Source organism: Notolepis coatsorum, assembly GCF_963971535.1.
Source record: "Notolepis coatsorum genome assembly, chromosome: 3".
In the NCBI taxonomy this organism is placed as follows: Eukaryota; Metazoa; Chordata; class Actinopteri; order Aulopiformes; family Paralepididae; genus Notolepis; species Notolepis coatsorum.
Window position 1 is genome coordinate 180,592,029 of NC_140167.1, and position 20,298 is coordinate 180,612,326.

At 45.1% G+C, this 20,298-nt stretch overlaps 1 protein-coding gene across 1 annotated transcript in view; it reads left to right on the plus strand.

Annotated features, from left to right (window-relative positions):
* LOC311226084 (semaphorin-5A-like) overlaps nt 1–2,582 on the plus strand; it is a gene marked incomplete at its 3' end in the record, with an annotated part of 248,278 nt that extends 245,696 nt beyond the window's left edge. The window contains exon 6 of the mRNA XM_084311460.1: nt 2,490–2,582. Coding sequence (XP_084167586.1) covers nt 2,490–2,582 — 93 coding nt within the window. The remainder of the gene's footprint in view (nt 1–2,489) is intronic.
* Nucleotides 2,583–20,298: the final 17,716 nt, after the last annotated feature.

Below are 20,298 nucleotides of genomic sequence, written 5' to 3' on the forward strand. Positions count from 1 at the left end.
GAGGATATGGAGGGGAGGGGAGGGGGGGGGGGGGGGGGGGCACTAGAAGTTTCTGTGTGATTTCCTCTCTTCTTCAAAAACAGTCTTCCACTATTCCCTCTCCGCACTGCCCAATTTCAACGGCCATTATCCCAGATATGAGGGTCCCGGCGGCCCCCGGTGCACTGTGTTTTCGGCGATGCCATTCTCATTTGCCCTTCTACTTTCTCACATCCTTATTTTTTCAAAGTGAGGATAGGCGTTTCTTTGGTTTCCTCGCTGGGAACATTTGAGAGATTGTGAGAAAGCGGCGGTCCCGCTCGCACGGTAGGACAGGGGAAAAGTTATTAACCTGATGTTCGGACTCTTGGCTGCTGCTGAGTTGTATTCTCTGGCCCAGGGCCGTCTGCTGATGAGACGTCCCCAGGTGGTTGTCTCGCTGTTTGACACGATGTTCTGTCTCCGCTGAACTCCGAGACCTCTTTCACAGGCGGTTCACAGGTTTGGGAGAGAGGCTGAGAATGGCATTCGAGCAAACCTGTACCGCTCTACAGTGTTCTGCAATTTGGGTTTCACTTCTCAAAATAGCATCTTCATCCCAGGGAAACTATAAAAGCAGGAAGGGTGACACTTAGGGGTGGGAATCACCAGTTTCATCATGATACGATACGATATAGATTCTTTGGACAACGATACGATATTTGCCGATATCACAAAGTCTCTCACGATACAATACGATACGATTAGATTCAGGTGCCTGCGATCGATATGAGATGATATCATATGCCCATTTAACACAATCAGTAACATTTAGATCAACAAAAAAAAGGTAATGAAAATATCATTTGACATTTGTATTTTTGAGCTCTTCCAGACATTTAAAGGAAAATCAATCTATTGTTTTTAATACAAATAGACCTCCTGTTCACTGTAAAGTGCCACGTTTTTATATATTGAGCTTTAAACTTTAAGCTACATTTTTTGGAACTCAAAACTCACAACCTCCCTCTCCCAAACCGTTCCTACAACAATTTGTTGATGTTGCATGATCATGTATAGGCCTACATTTATTATGTATTATATTGTTTATGTTTAAATAACATTTAAACATCAAACTCCTCTGACCTCATCTGGTCTTTCCAAAGACGCGCGCACACACACACACAGAAAGGGAGAATGCTATGCTGTAACATCTACACACACGGAGCTACTGCTGTTGTTCTTGGGCGGATATGAGACTCGCCACAGGATTTTCAAAATAAGAGTATCGATATGAATCGATCTTATTACATCGCATCGATCCGATTCGATTGTTGATAATTACATCGATGTATCGATCTGGATCGATGTATCGTCCCACCCCTAGTGACACTTGACATTGGTGTCAAGTGTGGGAACTTTCAGCTCAGCCGACATTGAGTTGAATGGGATCAGCCGTATCCTCGTTTATGACCTGTCATTTAGACAGGTTATTACTTCAGATGTCAGAATGATCAGCAATTTGTTGTATTGTTAACTAGCTAACATTTGTTATATTGGTTGATGTATATTTCCTCAGATAGCTTGTATATATTATTATATTTTAATATACAGTAGGCTTCAATAAAACTGGCACCAAGGTCTGGCACCAAGCAGAGCATAGTATCTTTTATAGTTTCCATGCTTCATCCACTGCATTTTCTCTTGTTTGTTTGTTTGTTTGTTTGTGTGTCACAGGGGTATTTTACCTTTTGGCTTAATTTTGGGGGAAAGGCCTCCTGTTTTTGGTACATGATGCTGTCTTCCCTGATCATAGATTCAGTTTGTTCATTGGAATTTTCTTTGTAAATAAAGCACCAGTGTAAGTCAGTTCCAGTCTTCCTAAGCTAATTTCTTGTCAACCATTGGGTGAACAGCTAGTTGGACCGTTTGCTATTGTTTGGTCCCAGGGTGCATTGTCTGCTTGGGAAGGACCCAATGTCAAAAGTGTAGAGGTGACACTCAGGGGTTCAAAAGGTCAGTGGCCTCCTAAACTTTGCTCCTTCAAACAGGAAGTGCCTTTATGCAAACTCCCTCGTCAACAGAGGTTGGTGGGAATGTCTCCATGTGCCAAGAGGAAAATAAACACATTTGTTGTTGTTTATGTTTACTGGAGATTCTGTGAATACACTCTGAAAGAGTTCATGTGGCATTTTGGCTGCTCAGAGGACTCTCTCAGTTCCTCTCAGACATTGAAATGCAAATATGACATTCCTTTTGACTTTTATCCGAAATAATAAGGCAGGTATAGCTTTCAGATTAGCTCGGCTCAGTTGTGGTCCGTTGCTCATCCCCCCGGCGAGCGCGTCCCCTGCGTTTGTCATATCCAGCTACCGTGCTACTAGCAGCGTTGAAGGGCAGTGTGGGTAGACGGAGAATATAGAGAGAGCAGCCATCAAAGTGTAAGAAAGCTATGGCATCCAGCTCCAGCGTTAACACCATCTCCCCCTCTCGCTAAGTGTCTCCCCCTCTCCTCGTGCTCTCCCCTGTAGACCCAGCAGATGTCCTCGGTGTGTCTCCAACATGCCTCCCTGTCTCCCAGGCTTCAGCAGCTGCTGTCATCTGTCATCACCCCCGACTGTTAGTCTATTAGTCATTACTCCCTTGTGTATTCATGTTCCATTCCCCCAGTCAGTCAGTCAGTGTTCGTACGTCAGTCTGTCTCTGTGGTCTGTTTTGTCCTGCCTATTACACTCATCAGCTGCCTCCTGTCTCCTGGCTGCACTTGGGTCAACACCTCCACACCTGGTTGTTACACGCACATTAAACTGGACCCTCTTACATATTCAAAACCCACCAGTCGCTCACGGTAACAACTTCCGGTGCGTGGCCCTTAGTTTAATGAGTCACGCCTGATTTCATTCACTTTGCTCGTGATTAATTTCCCTGCCTCCCTCAATAATAAAATTATTGATGTGGCCTTTTGTGGAAATGAAGGGATAACATGCAGGGAGGTGGATCTGCTTGTCGTCCTGTAATGTGTTCCAGCACAGCCAGTCTGACAGCCGATGATCCATAAGGGTACGAGCGTCTGTATGCAGGCTGATGCGTCTGTCTGTCTGTCTGTCTGTCTGTCTGTCTGTCTGTCTGTCTGTCTGTCTGTCTGTCTGTCTGTCTGTCTGTCTGTCTGTCTGTCTGTCTGTCTGTCTGTCTGTCTGTCTGTCTGTCTGTCTGTACATATACATATACATCTGTGTGTGTGTGTGTGTGTGTGTGTGTGTGTGTGTGTGTGTGTGTGTGTGTGTGTGTGTGTGTGTGTGTGTGTGTGTGTGTGTGTGTGTGTGTGTGTGTGTGTGTGTGTGTGTGTGTGTCTGTGTCTGTGTCTGTGTGTCTGTGTGTGTGTGAGCTCAGCCAAAATTAAGTAAACTCCTACATTGATTGATATTTTTTATTTTTGTGTTTTACATACAGATGTATGCCCAGCCCATATGGGCTTACAAGACACATAAACAGTAAGTGATGAAGAAGAAAACAAAATAAAACATAATAAACAAGCTGTAAACAATGTACTTCAAAGAAACAAAAGGAATTCATATCAAATTATATAGGATATAATGTGTTTTGTCCCATGTGCTATGCAAATCCCGCAAAAAAAATCCCGCAAAAAAAAAAAAAAAAATCTCAACATACAACTCTCAGACTGCCAAAACAAATCCGGATTTATAAATTGAACTTTCTCAAATAAAACCCTCCTCAAGTCAGTGTACAAGGGGCAGTGAAAAACTAAATTTAATTCATCCTCCACCACCCCCAGATCACAGAGAACACACAACCGCTCCTCCTCAGGTGTACCTTGGAATCTACCCACTTCCACAGCCAATGGCAGGGTGCCAGACATTAACTGGGCACACAGAGACCTCTGTCCTCTCTTTAAATGTACCATTACATAAGGTTCAGTAAAATACTCATCTTTAATTTCAACATATTTTCTAAGTTTTGGTTTCTTCCATATCTCTACCTTTCACTTATCCTGAATTGTTGATAATTTTGGTTTATTTTAACCTTACACTGCAGATTATTCATAAAAATCATACTTAAATCAGCAGAAGAAAAAATCATGGACATCTCTATTGACCAGGGATGACCGTGTGCTCTGTCCCAGATCTTCTTAGTCACCCTATCATCTGGCAGCTGGACCAGGCGGTTCCATAACCTAACCATTTCACGTCTTTGCTTGACCAACCCATGTCCCCTTCTATAGCCCCTTTTGCTGTATATTTATGTGACTCCCAAGAAGTATCTCATACACATGTTTTGTTTAAGTACTATAATGTTTTGTTTAAGTACTATAATAAAGCCAGATATTTTTGCAGGTTCAGGAGAGCAAAAAAATGTAAAATAAATAAGAAGATTTATATCTGACCCACTTTGCACTGTTGACTTTTATCAATGTCTCGCCTGTTGCCTCTCTTTGCCCTGCTGGCTCTCTCTGCTGTCACACTCTCTCTGTCTCCCCTGATTTATCTCTGTCTGTCTCCCCTGGTTCATCTCTGCCTCCCCTGGTTCATCTCTGTATCCCCTGGTTCATCTCTCTCTGTCTCCCCTGGTTCCTCCCTCTCTGTCTCCCCTGGTTCCTCTCTGTCTCCCCTGGTTCATCTCTGTCTCCCCTGGTTCCTCTCTCTCTGTCTACCCTGGTTCCTCTCTGTCTCCCCTGGTTCCTCTCTCTCTCTCTGTCTCCCCTGGTTCCTCTCTCTCTCTGTCTCCCCTGGTTCCTCTCTCTCTCTGTCTCCCCTGGTTCATCTCTGCCTCCCCTGGTTAATCTCTGTATCCCCTGGTTCATCTCTCTCTGTCTCCCCTGGTTCATCTCTGTCTCCCCTGGTTCCTCTCTCTCTCTGTCTCCCCTGGTTCCTCTCTCTCTCTGTCTCCCCTGGTTCCTCTCTCTCTCTGTCTCCCCTGGTTCATCTCTGCCTCCCCTGGTTCATCTTTGTATCCCCTGGTTCATCTCTCTCTGTCTCCCCTGGTTCCTCTCTCTCTGTCTCTCCTGGTTCCTCTCTGTCTCCCCTGGTTCCTCTCTCTGTCTCCCCTGGTTCATCTCTGTCTCCCCTGGTTCCTCTCTCTCTCTGTCTCCCCTGGTTCCTCTCTGTCTCCCCTGGTTCCTCTCTGTCTCCCCTGGTTCCTCTTTGTCTCCCCTGGTTCATCTCTGTCTCCCCTGGTTCCTCTTATGTCTCCCCTGGTTCCTCTCTCTGTCTCCCCTGGTTCATCTCTCCCTGTAAGACTCACCTGTTGTCTCTCTCTCATCTGTTGCTGGAGCAGCACTTTCTGAATACTAGATTTAAATAAAATCCCACTTCTTTGGTTTGTTTCCTCACCGATAGAATCCATGCCCCAAGACAGGATTATAAAATCAAAGGGTGAAAAAAACCTGTTAAAGTTAGCTTTAATTTAACTAATTATGCTTAGCTGTTACCTCTGGTTCTCTTGCTCCACTCCTTCTGAGGTTGAGTTCTCTACGCAGTGATAGGCTTGAAACACTTTTAATATTATTCGATTTTCAGATCATATTATCTGGCAAATAAAATCTCTGACTCTGACTGAATATCAAGTGTGCTAACATTAACATCACATATTTCACACGTTGCACAAAAGCCAGTCAAGTTTCAAGTTTCTTTAATAGTTGTCATACAGAAGTACAGAATACTTTCATACAAAATGCTTCTTACTGTTACGCTCCAGAGACTGTGCTAGACAAGATAGTATCAAATAACATAGTATAGCATGTAATTTAGAAGAAGAAAATGAGGTCACAGTGTTCGGTATAGACATATGTACAATGTTCTGAGTTACCATATAATATACAATACTATGCAGTGTACTAATGTACAGTACTATCTAGTGCAAAGCAGAAATGGGATGAGGTACAATTTAGGTACAATTTACAGTAAGGTGTACGAGTTGTAGTGCAATCCTTCATCAATAAATATAAAGTGTGGGGAGTGGGTGCTACAGTGTGTTTGTTTAAAGTGGGTGTGTGCTATAAAGTGTGTGGAGTGGGTGCTACAGTGTGTTTGTTTAAGTGAGTGTGTGCGTGTGGATGTGTGTGCTATGTGCGTTTGGTGGTTGTTGTTGTGTAGTGTTCATTCATTGTTTGTTTAGCAGCCTGATGGCCTGGGGATAGAAGCTTCTTCTGAGTCTTTCTGTGCTCGCCTTGAGACTCCGGTATCGCTTGCCTGACCGCAGCAGTTCAAAGAGGCAGTTGTTCGGGTGACTGGAGTCTTTAATGATTCTCTTAGCCTTGCCCTTGCAACGCTTGTTGTAAATGTTCTGGAGGGTGGGGAGCCCCCCTCCAATTGTGCGTTCGGCTGAACGTGTCACTCTTTGTAGTCTGCTTCGGTCTTGTGCAGTGCTATTCCCAAACCAGGAGGTGATGTTGCCGGTCAAGATGCTCTCTATTGTACATGAGTAGAAGTTCTTAAGGATCTTCTGACTGACTTGGAACTTCCTTAGGCGCCTGAGGAAGTAGAGGCGTTGTCGTGCCTTCTTCACAACACTGTCAATGTGTGTGGTCCATGTCAAGTCCTCGGATATGTAGGCTCCGAGGTACTTAAAGCTGTTGACTCTCTCAACCGGTGCCCCGTCGATGCTGAGGGGGCTGTAGTCCTTGACCCCCGACCTCCTGAAGTCCACAATCATCTCCTTTGTTTTGCTGATGTTCAGGGAGAGGCTGTTTTCCTGGCACCATCCCGCCAGGACCTTGACCTCTTCCAGGTAGGCCCTCTCGTCGTTGGCAGAGATCAGGCCCACCACCACTGTGTCGTCAGCAAATTTGATGATTGTATTGCTACTCCGCTGAGCCACACAGTCGTGTGTGTACAGGGAGTAGAGGAGGGGACTCAGAACACAGCCCTGGGGGGCCCCTATGTTGAGGGTGATGGATGAGGAGGTGCAGTTGCCTGCTCTCACCACCTGGGGTCTGCCAGTCAGGAAGTCCAAGACCCACTGGCAGAGGTCATAGTTCAAGCCCAGGTCCCTGAGCTTGGCTATGAGTATGGAGGGGACTATGGTATTGAATGCCGAGCTGTAGTCGATGAATAGCATTCTCACATAGTTCCCCTGCCTCTTGTCCAGGTGTGATGCTGCTGTGTGCAGCACATGGGCTATGGCGTCCTCCGTGGACCTGTTGGGGCGGTATGCAAATTGCAGGGGGTCCATGTTGATGGGGAGGGAGGAGCAGATGTAGCCCTTTACTAGCTTCTCAAAGCACTTCATGGCTATGGAGGTGAGAGCTACAGGGCGGTAGTCGTTGAGGCAAGCAGGCTTGGATTTTTTGGGTACAGGGATAATAGTGGACTTCTTCAGGCAGGTGGGGATGACAGCCTGTTCTAAGGACAGGTTAAATATGTCAGTGAATACTGGGGCCAGTTGGTCGGCACAGACTTTTAGGACGCGGCCGGGGATGCCGTCCGGACCTGCTGCCTTCCTGATATTCACTTTTTTAAAGGTCCGCCTCACCTCATGCTCTGTTACCCTGAACACTGCGCCTCCATCAGCAGCCGACCCCCCCCCCCCCATTGCCGTGGCTTGTGAGCTGGTGTTGTTATTACCAGCATCAAACCTCGCATAGAAGGTATTGAGGTCATTTGCTAAGGAGATGTCACTGTTCAGTTTGAGGGAGGCGCCTTTGTAGTCTGTCATCGTTTTGAGCCCCTGCCACATAGCTCTAGAGTCAGCTTGTTCAAACTGGAGTTCAATTTTATCCCTGTAGCGCCGTTTGGCCTCTGACACTGTCCTCCTTACGTTGTATCGCGCCACCTTGTGGTCATTCATGTTGCCTGCCACTAGGCCGTCGTTGTATGCTTTGGTGCGCTCTCTCAGAGCTTCACGGACGGATTTGTCTACCCAGGGTTTTTGATTTGGGTAAACTCTCATTTTGGTAGTGGGGATTGTTTCTTCCACCCTAGTACAACCATAGTCCAGCACTGTTTCCGTGTAGACATTAATGTTATCTGTGTCGCGGAACACATTCCAGTCTGTGCAGTGAAACACAGACCGGAGCGTCTCCTCTGACGTCAAATCCCATTTCTGCACCTCTCGCGAGACTACAGGAGTACTTTTGATTCTCTGTTTGTACTTTGGTGAAAGAAAGATTGACGCGTGATCTGATTTACCAAAGCCACTATCAGAATGAGCCTTGTAGCCACCTTTAAATGTATAGCTAATGGAAATAACGTGATGCTCCACCGAAAGTGTGTGCGAGTGCTCGGGCAGTCGGGGAATCAAACTTCTTGTTTCTAATTGAATCCCAAAATGGTTGGGGGGATGGCGTGCCATAGCTGATTCTATGTATGGGAAACACTGATTGAGTGTCTGGATCTCACTCACTGTTGTTTGTTCTATCTCTCTATATTCTGTGTATATATATACACAGTATGTATATATATATAATATGTGTCTCTCTTTTTGTGTTTCCCTCCCTCCCACTCTCTCGCCCGCCCTGTCTCTCTCTGTAGCGTAAACTTTTAGCTGGAACAGCTGGTGCAGTTCAAGATGGCAACATTCATGCACATAAACACATGTGTGTTTTTGTGTGTGTGTGTGTGTGTGTGTGTGTGTGTGTGTGTGTGTGTGAGTGTGTGTGTGTGTGTGTGTGTGTGTGCGCGTGTGTGTGTGTGTGTGTGTGTGTGTGTGTGTGTGTGTGTGTGTGTGTGTGTGTGTGTGTGTGTGTGTGTGTGTGTGTGTGTGTGTGTGTGTGGCCAACCACACACACACTGACTGCTTTCTTGTGTGTCACAGCAGTGTGTGGGGGAGGAGGGGGAGTGACCTCATGCTTCATTGATTCTATTTTTCAGAGAGTCTGGGGGACGGTAGGTAGGCAGCTGGAGGTAGGTTGCTGGCTGGATGAGTGTGTGGGTTTGTGTGTGTAGGTAGGTGGGTGAGTGGCTAGGTGTGTGTGTGTGTGTGTGTGTGTGTGTGTGTGTGTGTGTGTGTGTGTGTGTGTGTGTGTGTGTGTGTGTGTGTGTGTGTGTGTGTGTGTGTGTGTGTGTGTGTGTGTGTTTGCGCGCACGCGCGCGTGTGTGTGTGTGGGTGTGGGTGTTGAAAGAGAGAGAAAGAGAGAGAGTGGGACATGGAAAGAGGGGGAAAAAGAGTGACAGAGATCAAGATAAAGAGAGTAAGAAGTGGGAGAGCAAGAGAACAAAGGAGCAAGAATGGAGAGAGAGGCAGAGGGGGAGAGAGGGAAAAGAGAGAGAGAGAGGGGATGAGGGCGTGCTCACGGCCTCTTATGTAGGGATCAGTGTTCAGGGACAATGAAGCAGGACTATTGAAAGTCCTGTCACATCCGTGTGTGTGTGTGTGTGTGTGTGTGTGTGTGTGTGTGTGTGTGTGTGTGTGTGTGTGTGCGCGCGGTATTCGTGCGCTATAGTGTGTGCGTGCATCAATGTGAATAATGGGGGACAGAAGTTTGAATAGCAGGCGATGTAAAATGGAGGCAACAGAGAAGAGATGAAGGGAAAAGAGGATGGAGGAAAAGAATGATGTCGACCGAAGGAGGGAGGGCTGTTGGTCAAGGTAGGAGGGGCTTTGAAGTGAAGGGACCTTGGAGGAAAACAGAAGAGAAAGATGGATGAACTCTCTCTCCCTCTCCCTCTCTCTCTCTTGCTCTCTCTCCCTCCATCTCACTGTGGCAGGAGATGATTATGTTAATGGTATCTCTCTCTCCCGCCCCTGCCATTAGGAGGATACAGCAAGGGGAGGTTGGAGAGACACTTGAAAGGAAGTTTCCTATAGTAACGGATCCCTCGATGACACACACCTGTGAGGTGGGGTGTGACTCTGAGAAATGTATTTGTCTGTATAATTTATCTCATAGCATTCAAAACAATCCTGTGTGTGTGTGTCTCCATCTATTTGCAGGTAATTTGTACCTTAGATACTATTGTTACCTTGTATATATATATATGTGTTGCATTACATGTATATATACATACATACCAATTATTCGCCTGTTCTATTCTCCATCCATCTATCATCCATAGCAACACTATATTATCACCGACATCCAGTTGGGGGATCCCCTTTGAACAGCCCATCTGAGGTTTCTCTCCTCCACGCCACCTGTGGTGCTTTTATCCCCGCTATTGCTAGGTTTTTAGTGAGTGGTTCCTTATCTTCATTGGGGAAAGTTTGGGAGTGTTGCATATTTGGAATTGATGGTGGTTTTTGTTTTTGATCTTTTGTGATTTTTGTTCTTGACTTGTACAAGAAGACTTGCTATTCCATGTGATCTCGGGCTCTACAAATACATTTGATATCACGGTTGTGTTTGGAACCCAATGTGCAGGCAAGGAGACACAGTAGGCAGAACTGAGCAAAACCCAATATGGGTATATTTAATAGGGGGGTCGAATGTACAGGCATGGGTTGGTACATGGGGGAAATTCTCATGGTGTCCAGGATATACATGGGGGTATGAATGTCATACAGACGGGGTGAAAAGCAGAAGCAGTTGTCGTCAGCCGGGCGTAGGTCAGAGCAGTACTGTGAACCAGGCCAGTGTCTCCAGGTCTTCACCTGCAGGTCAGTGTCTCCGGGTCTTAACCAGCAGGCCAGCGTCTCCAGATCTTCACCGTACAGGCTAGGAGGATGAGAATAGAGATTAGGTCAAGGTTGATGAACAAGAGATCCAGGCGAACAACTTAAGCAACAGAGTAGACACAAGAACATAGTAACGTGACTAACGTGATACGAGAGTTTACGATCTGACAGCTTCTCTACGTTTGGGGCGGGTTTATAAACCCAGATGCACTCTGCCTCCAGACCGTAGATCAGCTGTCTCGTGACACACTACCTGTGACTAGTTAACGATAATGAGAGCAGTAGAGTGGGGACAAGAACAGAGAGAGGCAGGAGCACTGACATGGTAGAACCATGACATTTGATTTGATTTAATTTAATCCTTACGTTTTTTTTTTTATCCACTTTATTTTTAATTTTTCTCCTATCCCAATTTCGTATTTCCAATTCTCCCCTCCCCTGTCTTGAATGTTGCTCGACTATGCCTCACACTGGTCGGTCGTAGGGAGGATAGAAGCCTTGCATCACGTGTCCCCTCCGGTACACGAGGAGGCAGCCTGTCGTATCTTTTCACCAGACAGCGCGGCCTCTCATTGGTGAGGTGTAACGCATGGGAGGCTCACACTGCCCCCGATACTTCCTGTCTCTGCTGTACAGGCGTCCCCCAACCGACCTGTAGGAGTCGCTGTCCACAATGTCCAATCCCCACCCATCGACTTCCACCCGCTGACTCTGCCAATTGAGTCAGTATGACGGCCGGCCCAAGCCGGAGGCAACGCTGACAGCCGGATTCGATACCGGTGTCTCACGCGTTGGTGACGAGCGCTTAGACCGCTGCGCCACCCAGCCGCCCTTTGCAATAATTTTTTTTATAAATAATAATTATAAATACCTTTATCATTCCATTTGGGCTGTGGGGGGTGCTTAATGTCTGAAGGAGTAGACTGAAGGCGTCTTGTCCTCTGAGAACGCATGCAATTGGTCCACTGATGGATACATCTTGATATTTGGGAAATCCTCTTTCAGTGCCTCTGTGCCCGTTTTCTTAGGCAGTTAGCCTCGCTGGTATGCGCGCCATTAGCGCTATAAAATTTATATATATTTTTTTGCATTCGACTAAGAGGTTGGCAGTCGACTACGGCTCCTTTCGATCGATTAGTCGACTATTCCACTAGTCGGGGTCAGCCCTAGCATGAGCACAAGACCTGTCCTGAGTTCAAAGCGGCAGAAGCTGTCGTTTGTTCAACGCCGTCTCCGCCGAAGCAGCCGCGGCTTCCCGACACCCCGACATCCTGACACACTTATTTTGCAATCATGAGTTATAATTAGATGTCACACATGATGTTAGCAGAGTGTCAGGGACAACGCAGGGCTTACCGGCACAGCTGAAGTGAGGACCGCATTTCCCATCAGCACCTAACACTCACCGGCCCTTCATTAGCATTTCCTCCCCCCCCCCCCCCCCGCATCTCTTTCTCTCTCTCTCTCTCTCTCTCTCTCTCTCTCTCTCTCTCTCTCTCTCTCTCTCTCTCTCGCTCTCTCTCTCTCTCTCTCTCTCTCTCTCTCTCTCTCTCTCTCTCTCTCTCTTTCTCTCTATCTCTCTCTCTTTCATTATCCAATAAAAATAGAATACACCATCCTTCCGCTGTAAAAGTGATGAATCTTTTTCAGTGCCGTTAATTGTGTTTTCTGCTATTTTATTTTGCCTATGAAAAATTCATGAATTCACCTTAAAGAAGGTGCTGGGGGCAGACTATTCTTTTTGCATCTAAGAAGTGGTGAAATTGGGAGGAATTGGGAGGTGTCAGGCTTGGGTGTGCAGGTGGAATTGATGGCAGCGGTTGTTTAGCCTTGCTAATAGATGGAGACGAGCTCTGCTATGCGCGTATCCGGGGCTACATGTGGTACTAAACAGGCTGAGAGAGCCTCTGGCCATGTTCCACAATGATATATGGACTAACTCGCTGTCAAGGAAGAGTAGCAGGTACCTTATGTTCATTATCTGACATTCGGTGGGTCACGGTGTCGTAAGCGATATTTCAAGCAATTCATTATGTAAAAAAGAAGTCCTTTCTAGCGCTATCAGTTCCAAACATCTTTTTTCTTTTTTATCCACTTTTTCTCCCCATTTTCTATTTTTCTCCCATCCCAATTTTGTGTTTCCAATTCTTCCCTCCCCTGTCTTGAACGTTGCTAGACTATGCCTCCCACTGGTCGGCTGTAGTGAGGATAGAAGCCTTGCATCACGTGTCCCCTCCGGTACACGAGGAGGCAGCCTGTCGCATCTTTTCACCGCAGCAGCTCAAACTCTCAGTGGCAAGGAGTAACGCGTGGGAGGCTCACGCTGCCCCCGCTACTTCCTGTTTCCGCCGCACCAGCGTCACCCAACCGACCTGTAGGAGTCCTGTCCACAACGTCCAATCCCCACCCACCGGCTTTCCCACCCTCTAACACTGCCAATTGTGTTTGTATGAACGACCTGCCAGCCGGTAGCAACGCCGAGAGCTGGGCTCGATACCAGCATCTCCAGCGTTAGTGGCGAGCGCCTTGCCCACTGCGGCACTCAGCCGTCCCAGTTCCAAACATCTTGAGATTTGACAAGGAAAAGTTAGCCGTGAGAATTTCCAATTACCGAAGCCTCTTAGCCGTCTGCTCGATACTGTACCATTAGGTGCAAAAGGAAGACTTGTCACTGGAAAATAGACACTCTATAAAACAGACAGCACGTCACTGTCCTGACACACATTTACTTACTTCTACCCACACACCACACGGCCGCCATGTGTTCTGTTGGTGGCGGCCGAGCCATTCAGAGTCTAGTGTGCCGTGGAGGTATTTGAGGGAGGGGGCACTGGAATTGGTATTCTCAGCAGCACTGTGTGTGAGCCTGGCTTTGTTCCAAAGTGGTGTGTGAGAGAAATGGGCAGAGAGAGAGAGAGAGAGAGAGAGAGAGAGAGAGAGAGAGAGAGAGAGAGAGAGAGAGAGAGAGAGAGAGAGAGAGAGAGAGAGAGAGGCTGGGTTGGAGGTCAGAGGGTTAAGCTGACGAGATCCTTGGAGACGGAGCCCTGCCGAAAAGATGGTAATGACCCAAGCCATGATTCATCGCAAAGGCATCCATCACATTACGTGGGTCTATGTGTGTGCACATGTGTGCACGTGTGTGTGTGCACGTGTGTGTGTGTGTGTGTGTGTGTGTGTGTGTGTGTGTGTGTGTGTGTGTGTGTGTGTGTGTGTGTGTGTGTGTGTGTCTCTGTGTGTGTGTCTCTGTGTGTGTGTGTGTGTGTGTGTGTGTAGAATATTGTCATCCCATCATTTGGGCTGTCACTAGCTGACAGACAGAAGCTATGGAGGAGCAGCGTTTTAGGCACAGTGACAGACAGCTGTAGAAGGGGGCGGGGTCAGAATAATGAATGACAGGTGCCATGTCGTGACGGGATGGCATTTGAAGTTGATGGTTTGAGCAACCACTCGACTGGCTGCCTTTCCTATTTTTCTTTCTCCATTGAATCCATGTCCTGAGTCAGAGATGGAGTTTCAAGCTGATCACAGGGTACCTAATATAGCTGCCGCCTCCACTGTCTCTATCTGTCTGTCCTCGCTCCCCCTCTTTCCCCCCCCGCCTACCCGTCCCCCCCCCCCCGTCCCCCCCCCCGTCTCCCCCCCCCGTCTCCCTGCTCATTGCTGTCTGAAAGCAGGTTAATTGGATGGAGCCATTCAAGATAAGACAACGTGGTCCAGTACTCTGCCCAACTTCCGCCACTGGCTAAACACAGACTTACAGCAACTAATGAATCTGTCTCCTCCCATCTGAGTGGCTCCTCTAGTGTTTTCCGAGCACGACTCGGTTTAATTACTTTAGTCGACAGTTTTTACATAAAGGACGTCCACTGAAGTAGCAGCAGGCGAGGAGAAAATCTGCTGCTGGCAGCAAAGTGTTCTCAATCAAATCAGTGATGAATGATCAAGTCAATCCCTGGGTGCAATTAAATAGTAGAAAGAGAGAAGCCTTGGCCCAAACAGCAGTGATGGGAATTACATTTTTATTCTAGGCTAGTAGTCACTAGTGCTTATTTGTCTTAATTTATTCATCTATTTTACTGATGGCTCCCTTTTTAACTTTTAACTTGACTTGACTTGACTTTTTAACTTTTAACTTAAGTTCTGACTTTATTGTTTGTCCACCTCATTGCTTTGCTCCTTTCTTAACATTTGAACTAATTTCAACAATTTGATTGTGTGTCCATTTTATGTCTATCTACAGTATCTATCTACAGTATCTATCTATCTATCTATCTATCTATCTATCTATCTATCTATCTATCTATCTATCTATCTATCTATCTATCTATCTATCTATCTATCTATCTATCTATCTATCTATCTATCTATCTATCTATCTATCTATCTATCTATCTATCTATCTATCTATCTATCTATCTATCTATCTATCTATCTATCTATCTATCTATCTATCTATCTATCTATCTATCTATCATGGCATTACTTAACACATCATTAGAGAACCTTCTCCTAATCTAATTCATCTCCATTCATAAAGGGGCATTTAATGATTTATTGCATCAGAACTCTGTCGAACGTTTGAAAGATTTCAGCTGTGGTCTTTAGCTCATTAGATGTGGTCATGCAACTCAGTTTTGATTTCCTATTACAGTTTTTCTCAATTGCTTTGGTGCATTTCTCTGATCAGAATTAAAGTTCTCATAACTGTTAGTGCATTTCTCAAAACAATTAGTACAAATAGCAAAACCTAGTTGATAACCTGCAGAAGCTTGTCACTTGCTCAAAATAGATAGTTCATTCCTCAAAAGCAAGTATTCATGTCAATGAAAGTGTCACTGTCATCAAAATGAAAAGTCCTGACACCATTGTTTATGAACAAGATAGTCAAATGGCTTTGTCATGTTTTCATTATGACAGATCACTCTGTAAGTGTTTTCCAATGCAAAAAAGTAAGATATTGGTGACACTACCTGAAAATGCTCAAGACAGCACTATACACTATTTGCACAGCCATTTTAAATCTACAGTTACACATTACTGTACACACTGTACACATTGTAATATTCCCCCCTTGTTGGTCTGGGACATCAATGGTTGCTCTCTGTCCAATGTGATTTCTTCCACGCCGTCTACCTTTTGCCAGATTGAAACCCGCCTCATCAACGTATAATGTGTGCAGCGGTTCCCTGGTACACGCTTTATCCCAGAAGAGAGAGATAAAAGCTATACACTTTTCCTGTCTAACATAATGCATTTTGGACAACATATTGTACAGTATGAACTGTCATGTAAGTGTACTGCATGGCACTACACAAAGTAACCAGTTTACAGCACTGAACATTAGAGTATGCATAGAACACATTTTGTTTTACTTGTGCATACTGGTGGCAGATCTCCTTCACTCTGTTCCAGTCAAATGGCTACTCATTTGTCAATTGTACTACAATTGTTTCATGCACATTTAATTTCCACTGAGCACTCTGTCAATTGTAGCGATTGAAACGGATTCAATATTCCCAAAGATGTTGTCATCCTCTATAACAGCGCTTTGTATCTCTGCAAACCTTATGGCATTGTTTGCAATCACCATTGCACAAATGTCTTCCTCTTAAAAAGGGGCCCTCTTCCACCTCTGCGAGGTTGTCTTGCAATCCTATGTGGTGCAGAGTAAAATTACAGTAATGTACAGCAAACATGAGATATACTGCTTTACAGTAACCCATATTACTGTAGTGTACAATAACAGTGCTTCCCACTTGTAAAATAATGCAGTACAGTACCATACTGTAAATATGGCAAATATTTACTGTAACACTACTGTACACTACAATACAGTCAATCTGTGCTGCAGTAAAGCTGTCTAAATGTAAAATGTAAAAAGTGACAAGTTCTTGTCCCACTGCAAGCTTCATGTATGACACAATGGCAGTAGTGCAGTGCAGATTGTTTAGTGCTGAATTACTGTCCAATATACACACCTGCTCTCCCGACGAAGTGTTTGAATACAGTCATTTAATTTACAGTGGTTCTCTCAACATTTGGCTGCACCCTTTGACCAGCCTCAGCCATTGTGAGGCCGTGATTGATAGATTTTGACAACTAGTTCAACATTTTTGTATGTAATGACTCAATCAATGAAATGAGGACTATTAGTTTTATAGGGAATGACTATTCAGCAGTCATAAGTATAGTTAATTTTGACTGACATGACATAAGCAAATGATAATGTTATAAAACAGCAGAGAATTGTATGAAAGCAATTGATGCATGTCCAAAAGCATTTGTAATTTGTTCGGAGGAATGAGAAACTGCTACTATGATGTGCACAAATGACAAAATGTTGTGGAGGTTGAACTAACAGTTATGAGAACTTTAATTCTGATCAGAGAAATGCACCAAAGCAATTACACTCGGCAAGGTATTTAAAACAACTTATTTACAACTGTTGGGAATTAATAGCTGCCTTCGTCCCTCGTTGGAGCAATTTGGCAAACTTCTTCATCCACACCGTTCCGCTGAGCTTTAATTAAAACAAAACCGGAGGTTTATCACTTGAAGACAAATTCAAACTCTCTAACTCTCGATAACTCTCTAACCAAATGGAATTGTGTGAGTGTGTCGAGTGTAAGATGGGGTACATAATAAAGCAGCTGTTGTTGTTTTTTTCAGTGTTTCTGAAAAGTTAGCTGTTAATCTCTTAATCTTAATTAATTTCCTGTGCACCTTCAGAGAGACAATGACCCGGTTAGGTGTTGAAGCTTGGTTGCATCACTGGATCTGCTGTTGTTGTGACCATGTCTCTCTCTCTCTCACTCTGGGGACATGTCTCTCTCTCTCTCTCTCTCAACCTGGGGACATGTCTCTCTCTCTCTCTCTCTCTCTCTCACTCTGGGGACGTCATTTATCAGGTAGCAAATGGAGCAAATTAATCTGTTGTGTGCAAGCAATAATCCCCCGGGACAACTGCCGGGAGATGTACACACAAACACACAAACACACAGACACACACACACACATACGTATATATATATATATATATATATATATATATATATATATATATATATATATATATATATATATAGTGAAGAAGTTATAATCATGTATTTGAAACTTTGCAAACCAGTGATACCCAGAAGCTCAACAGGATAAATTGGATCCTTTTTTTTTCTAAGACTGTCCAATTATCCAATTATCACAGAACAATTAACTTTTATATTTAATCTTTCTATCTCAACAGGCACATTTCCTAGTGTTTGGAAACCAGCCCGTGTGATTCCTTTACATAAAGGAGGTAATAGAGACAATTAAAATGTCCGTCCTGTCTTCAAATTACCCTGCTTAGCAAAACTCGTGGGATCTTTGGTAAACAACCAACTCAATAAACAAGTAATTTATTTCATGTCACTCAGTGTTAAGTCTGCACCAATCTGGATTTAGGGCTAATCATAGCACTATGTCAGTTATCTCCGCCAGGCTGTACGTGTCTGTCTGTCTGTCTGTCTGTCTGTCTGTCTGTCTGTCTGTCTGTCTGTCTGTCTGTCTGTCTGTCTGTCTGTCTGTCTGTCTGTCTGTCTGTCTGTCTGTCTGTCTGTCTGTCTGTCTGTCTGTCTGTCTGTCTGTCTGTCTGTCTGTCTGTCTGTCTGTCTGTCTGTCTGTCTGTCTGTCTGTCTGTCTGTCTGTCTGTCTGTCTGTCTGTCTGTCTGTCTGTCTGTCTGTCTGTCTGTCTGTCTGTCTGTCTGTCTGTCTGTCTGTCTGTCTGTCTGTCTGTCTGTCTGTCTGTCTGTCTGTCTGTCTGTCTGTCTGTCTGTCTGTCTGTCTGTCTGTCTGTCTGTCTGTCTGTCTGTCTGTCTGTCTGTCTGTCTGTCTGTCTGTCTGTCTGTCTGTCTGTCTGTCTGTCTGTCTGTCTGTCTGTCTGTCTGTCTGTCTGTCTGTCTGTCTGTCTGTCTGTCTGTCTGTCTGTCTGTCTGTCTGTCTGTCTGTCTGTCTGTCTGTCTGTCTGTCTGTCTGTCTGTCTGTCTGTCTGTCTGTCTGTCTGTCTGTCTGTCTGTCTGTCTGTCTGTCTGTCTGTCTGTCTGTCTGTCTGTCTGTCTGTCTGTCTGTCTGTCTGTCTGTCTGTCTGTCTGTCTGTCTGTCTGTCTGTCTGTCTGTCTGTCTGTCTGTCTGTCTGTCTGTCTGTCTGTCTGTCTGTCTGTCTGTCTGTCTGTCTGTCTGTCTGTCTGTCTGTCTGTCTGTCTGTCTGTCTGTCTGTCTGTCTGTCTGTCTGTCTGTCTGTCTGTCTGTCTGTCTGTCTGTCTGTCTGTCTGTCTGTCTGTCTGTCTGTCTGTCTGTCTGTCTGTCTGTCTGTCTGTCTGTCTGTCTGTCTGTCTGTCTGTCTGTCTGTCTGTCTGTCTGTCTGTCTGTCTGTCTGTCTGTCTGTCTGTCTGTCTGTCTGTCTGTCTGTCTGTCTGTCTGTCTGTCTGTCTGTCTGTCTGTCTGTCTGTCTGTCTGTCTGTCTGTCTGTCTGTCTGTCTGTCTGTCTGTCTGTCTGTCTGTCTGTCTGTCTGTCTGTCTGTCTGTCTGTCTGTCTGTCTGTCTGTCTGTCTGTCTGTCTGTCTGTCTGTCTGTCTGTCTGTCTGTCTGTCTGTCTGTCTGTCTGTCTGTCTGTCTGTCTGTCTGTCTGTCTGTCTGTCTGTCTGTCTGTCTGTCTGTCTGTCTGTCTGTCTGTCTGTCTGTCTGTCTGTCTGTCTGTCTGTCTGTCTGTCTGTCTGTCTGTGTGATGGTCTGTGTGTCCACAGCTAATCTCGTGAACTACAGGGCCAATTTGGGTGAAACATTGCACATAGATTGACAGCAGACCAAGGACCTGAGTCATTGTATGTTTTTTCAAATCGGGCAACGACAAGTATTTTATTTGAATACATTTCCATCATTGTCCATCGAAATAATTACATTCAGTATGATGTTACACCTTTTGAACACCAGAGGGCGATACCACAAAGCTCTCTGGCCGCTGTTTACAACATGCCATAGTGAGCCTATTGTCTAATATACCTGATATATGTATTAAAACATTTCCCCCCAGGAAATCTCATACAGTTACATCAACATTGTGTTGTCAGAACGATTCCTACAGTGTATTTATATCATCGCTGCTGTCGGGACAAAACCTCATAACTCCAAAAACCCAACTTTTCAGCAGATGAAAAAAACTAACACAGATTTGAGGGTGAATAGAGTTAGGAGGTTTAGACAGATGATCGGTTTAATGCTTTCCCATTGTTTAAACTTTGTAAAACCCACACACACATATGGAGGATGATCTACGGAGTTGATTTATATAATAAAAAAAAAATTAAAAAAATGGAGTTATGAGGTTTTGTCCCGACAGCAGCGTCATGCTCATACGAGTGCACTGCATTGAGGAAATAATTCTACTCAACTGCCAGGACCTGTTGCTCAGACCTAACGTTACATCACTGGTTGCTGACGACAGCAAACACTTGAAAGTTTGGCTGAGCTTGGCAAAGATGGCATACAGCAAAATGCAATACCTGCAGCAAGATACATTTGTGCAAGCGAGGAAGCACCTCCAGTACAAAAAGGTTTTGCTTCAATGGACCATTTTCAATGTGTTGCGGTCTCCCACTCGTATGTATCCCCAGGTAACGTTACATGGCTTCATACTGGAGTTATATTGGCCAACCCATTGAGGAGGAAAGTGGATGCAGCAGAGTTTTCTTCACATTATAGTAGCATACGGTAGTAGGATTGTGCTTCTTAACGTTTGAG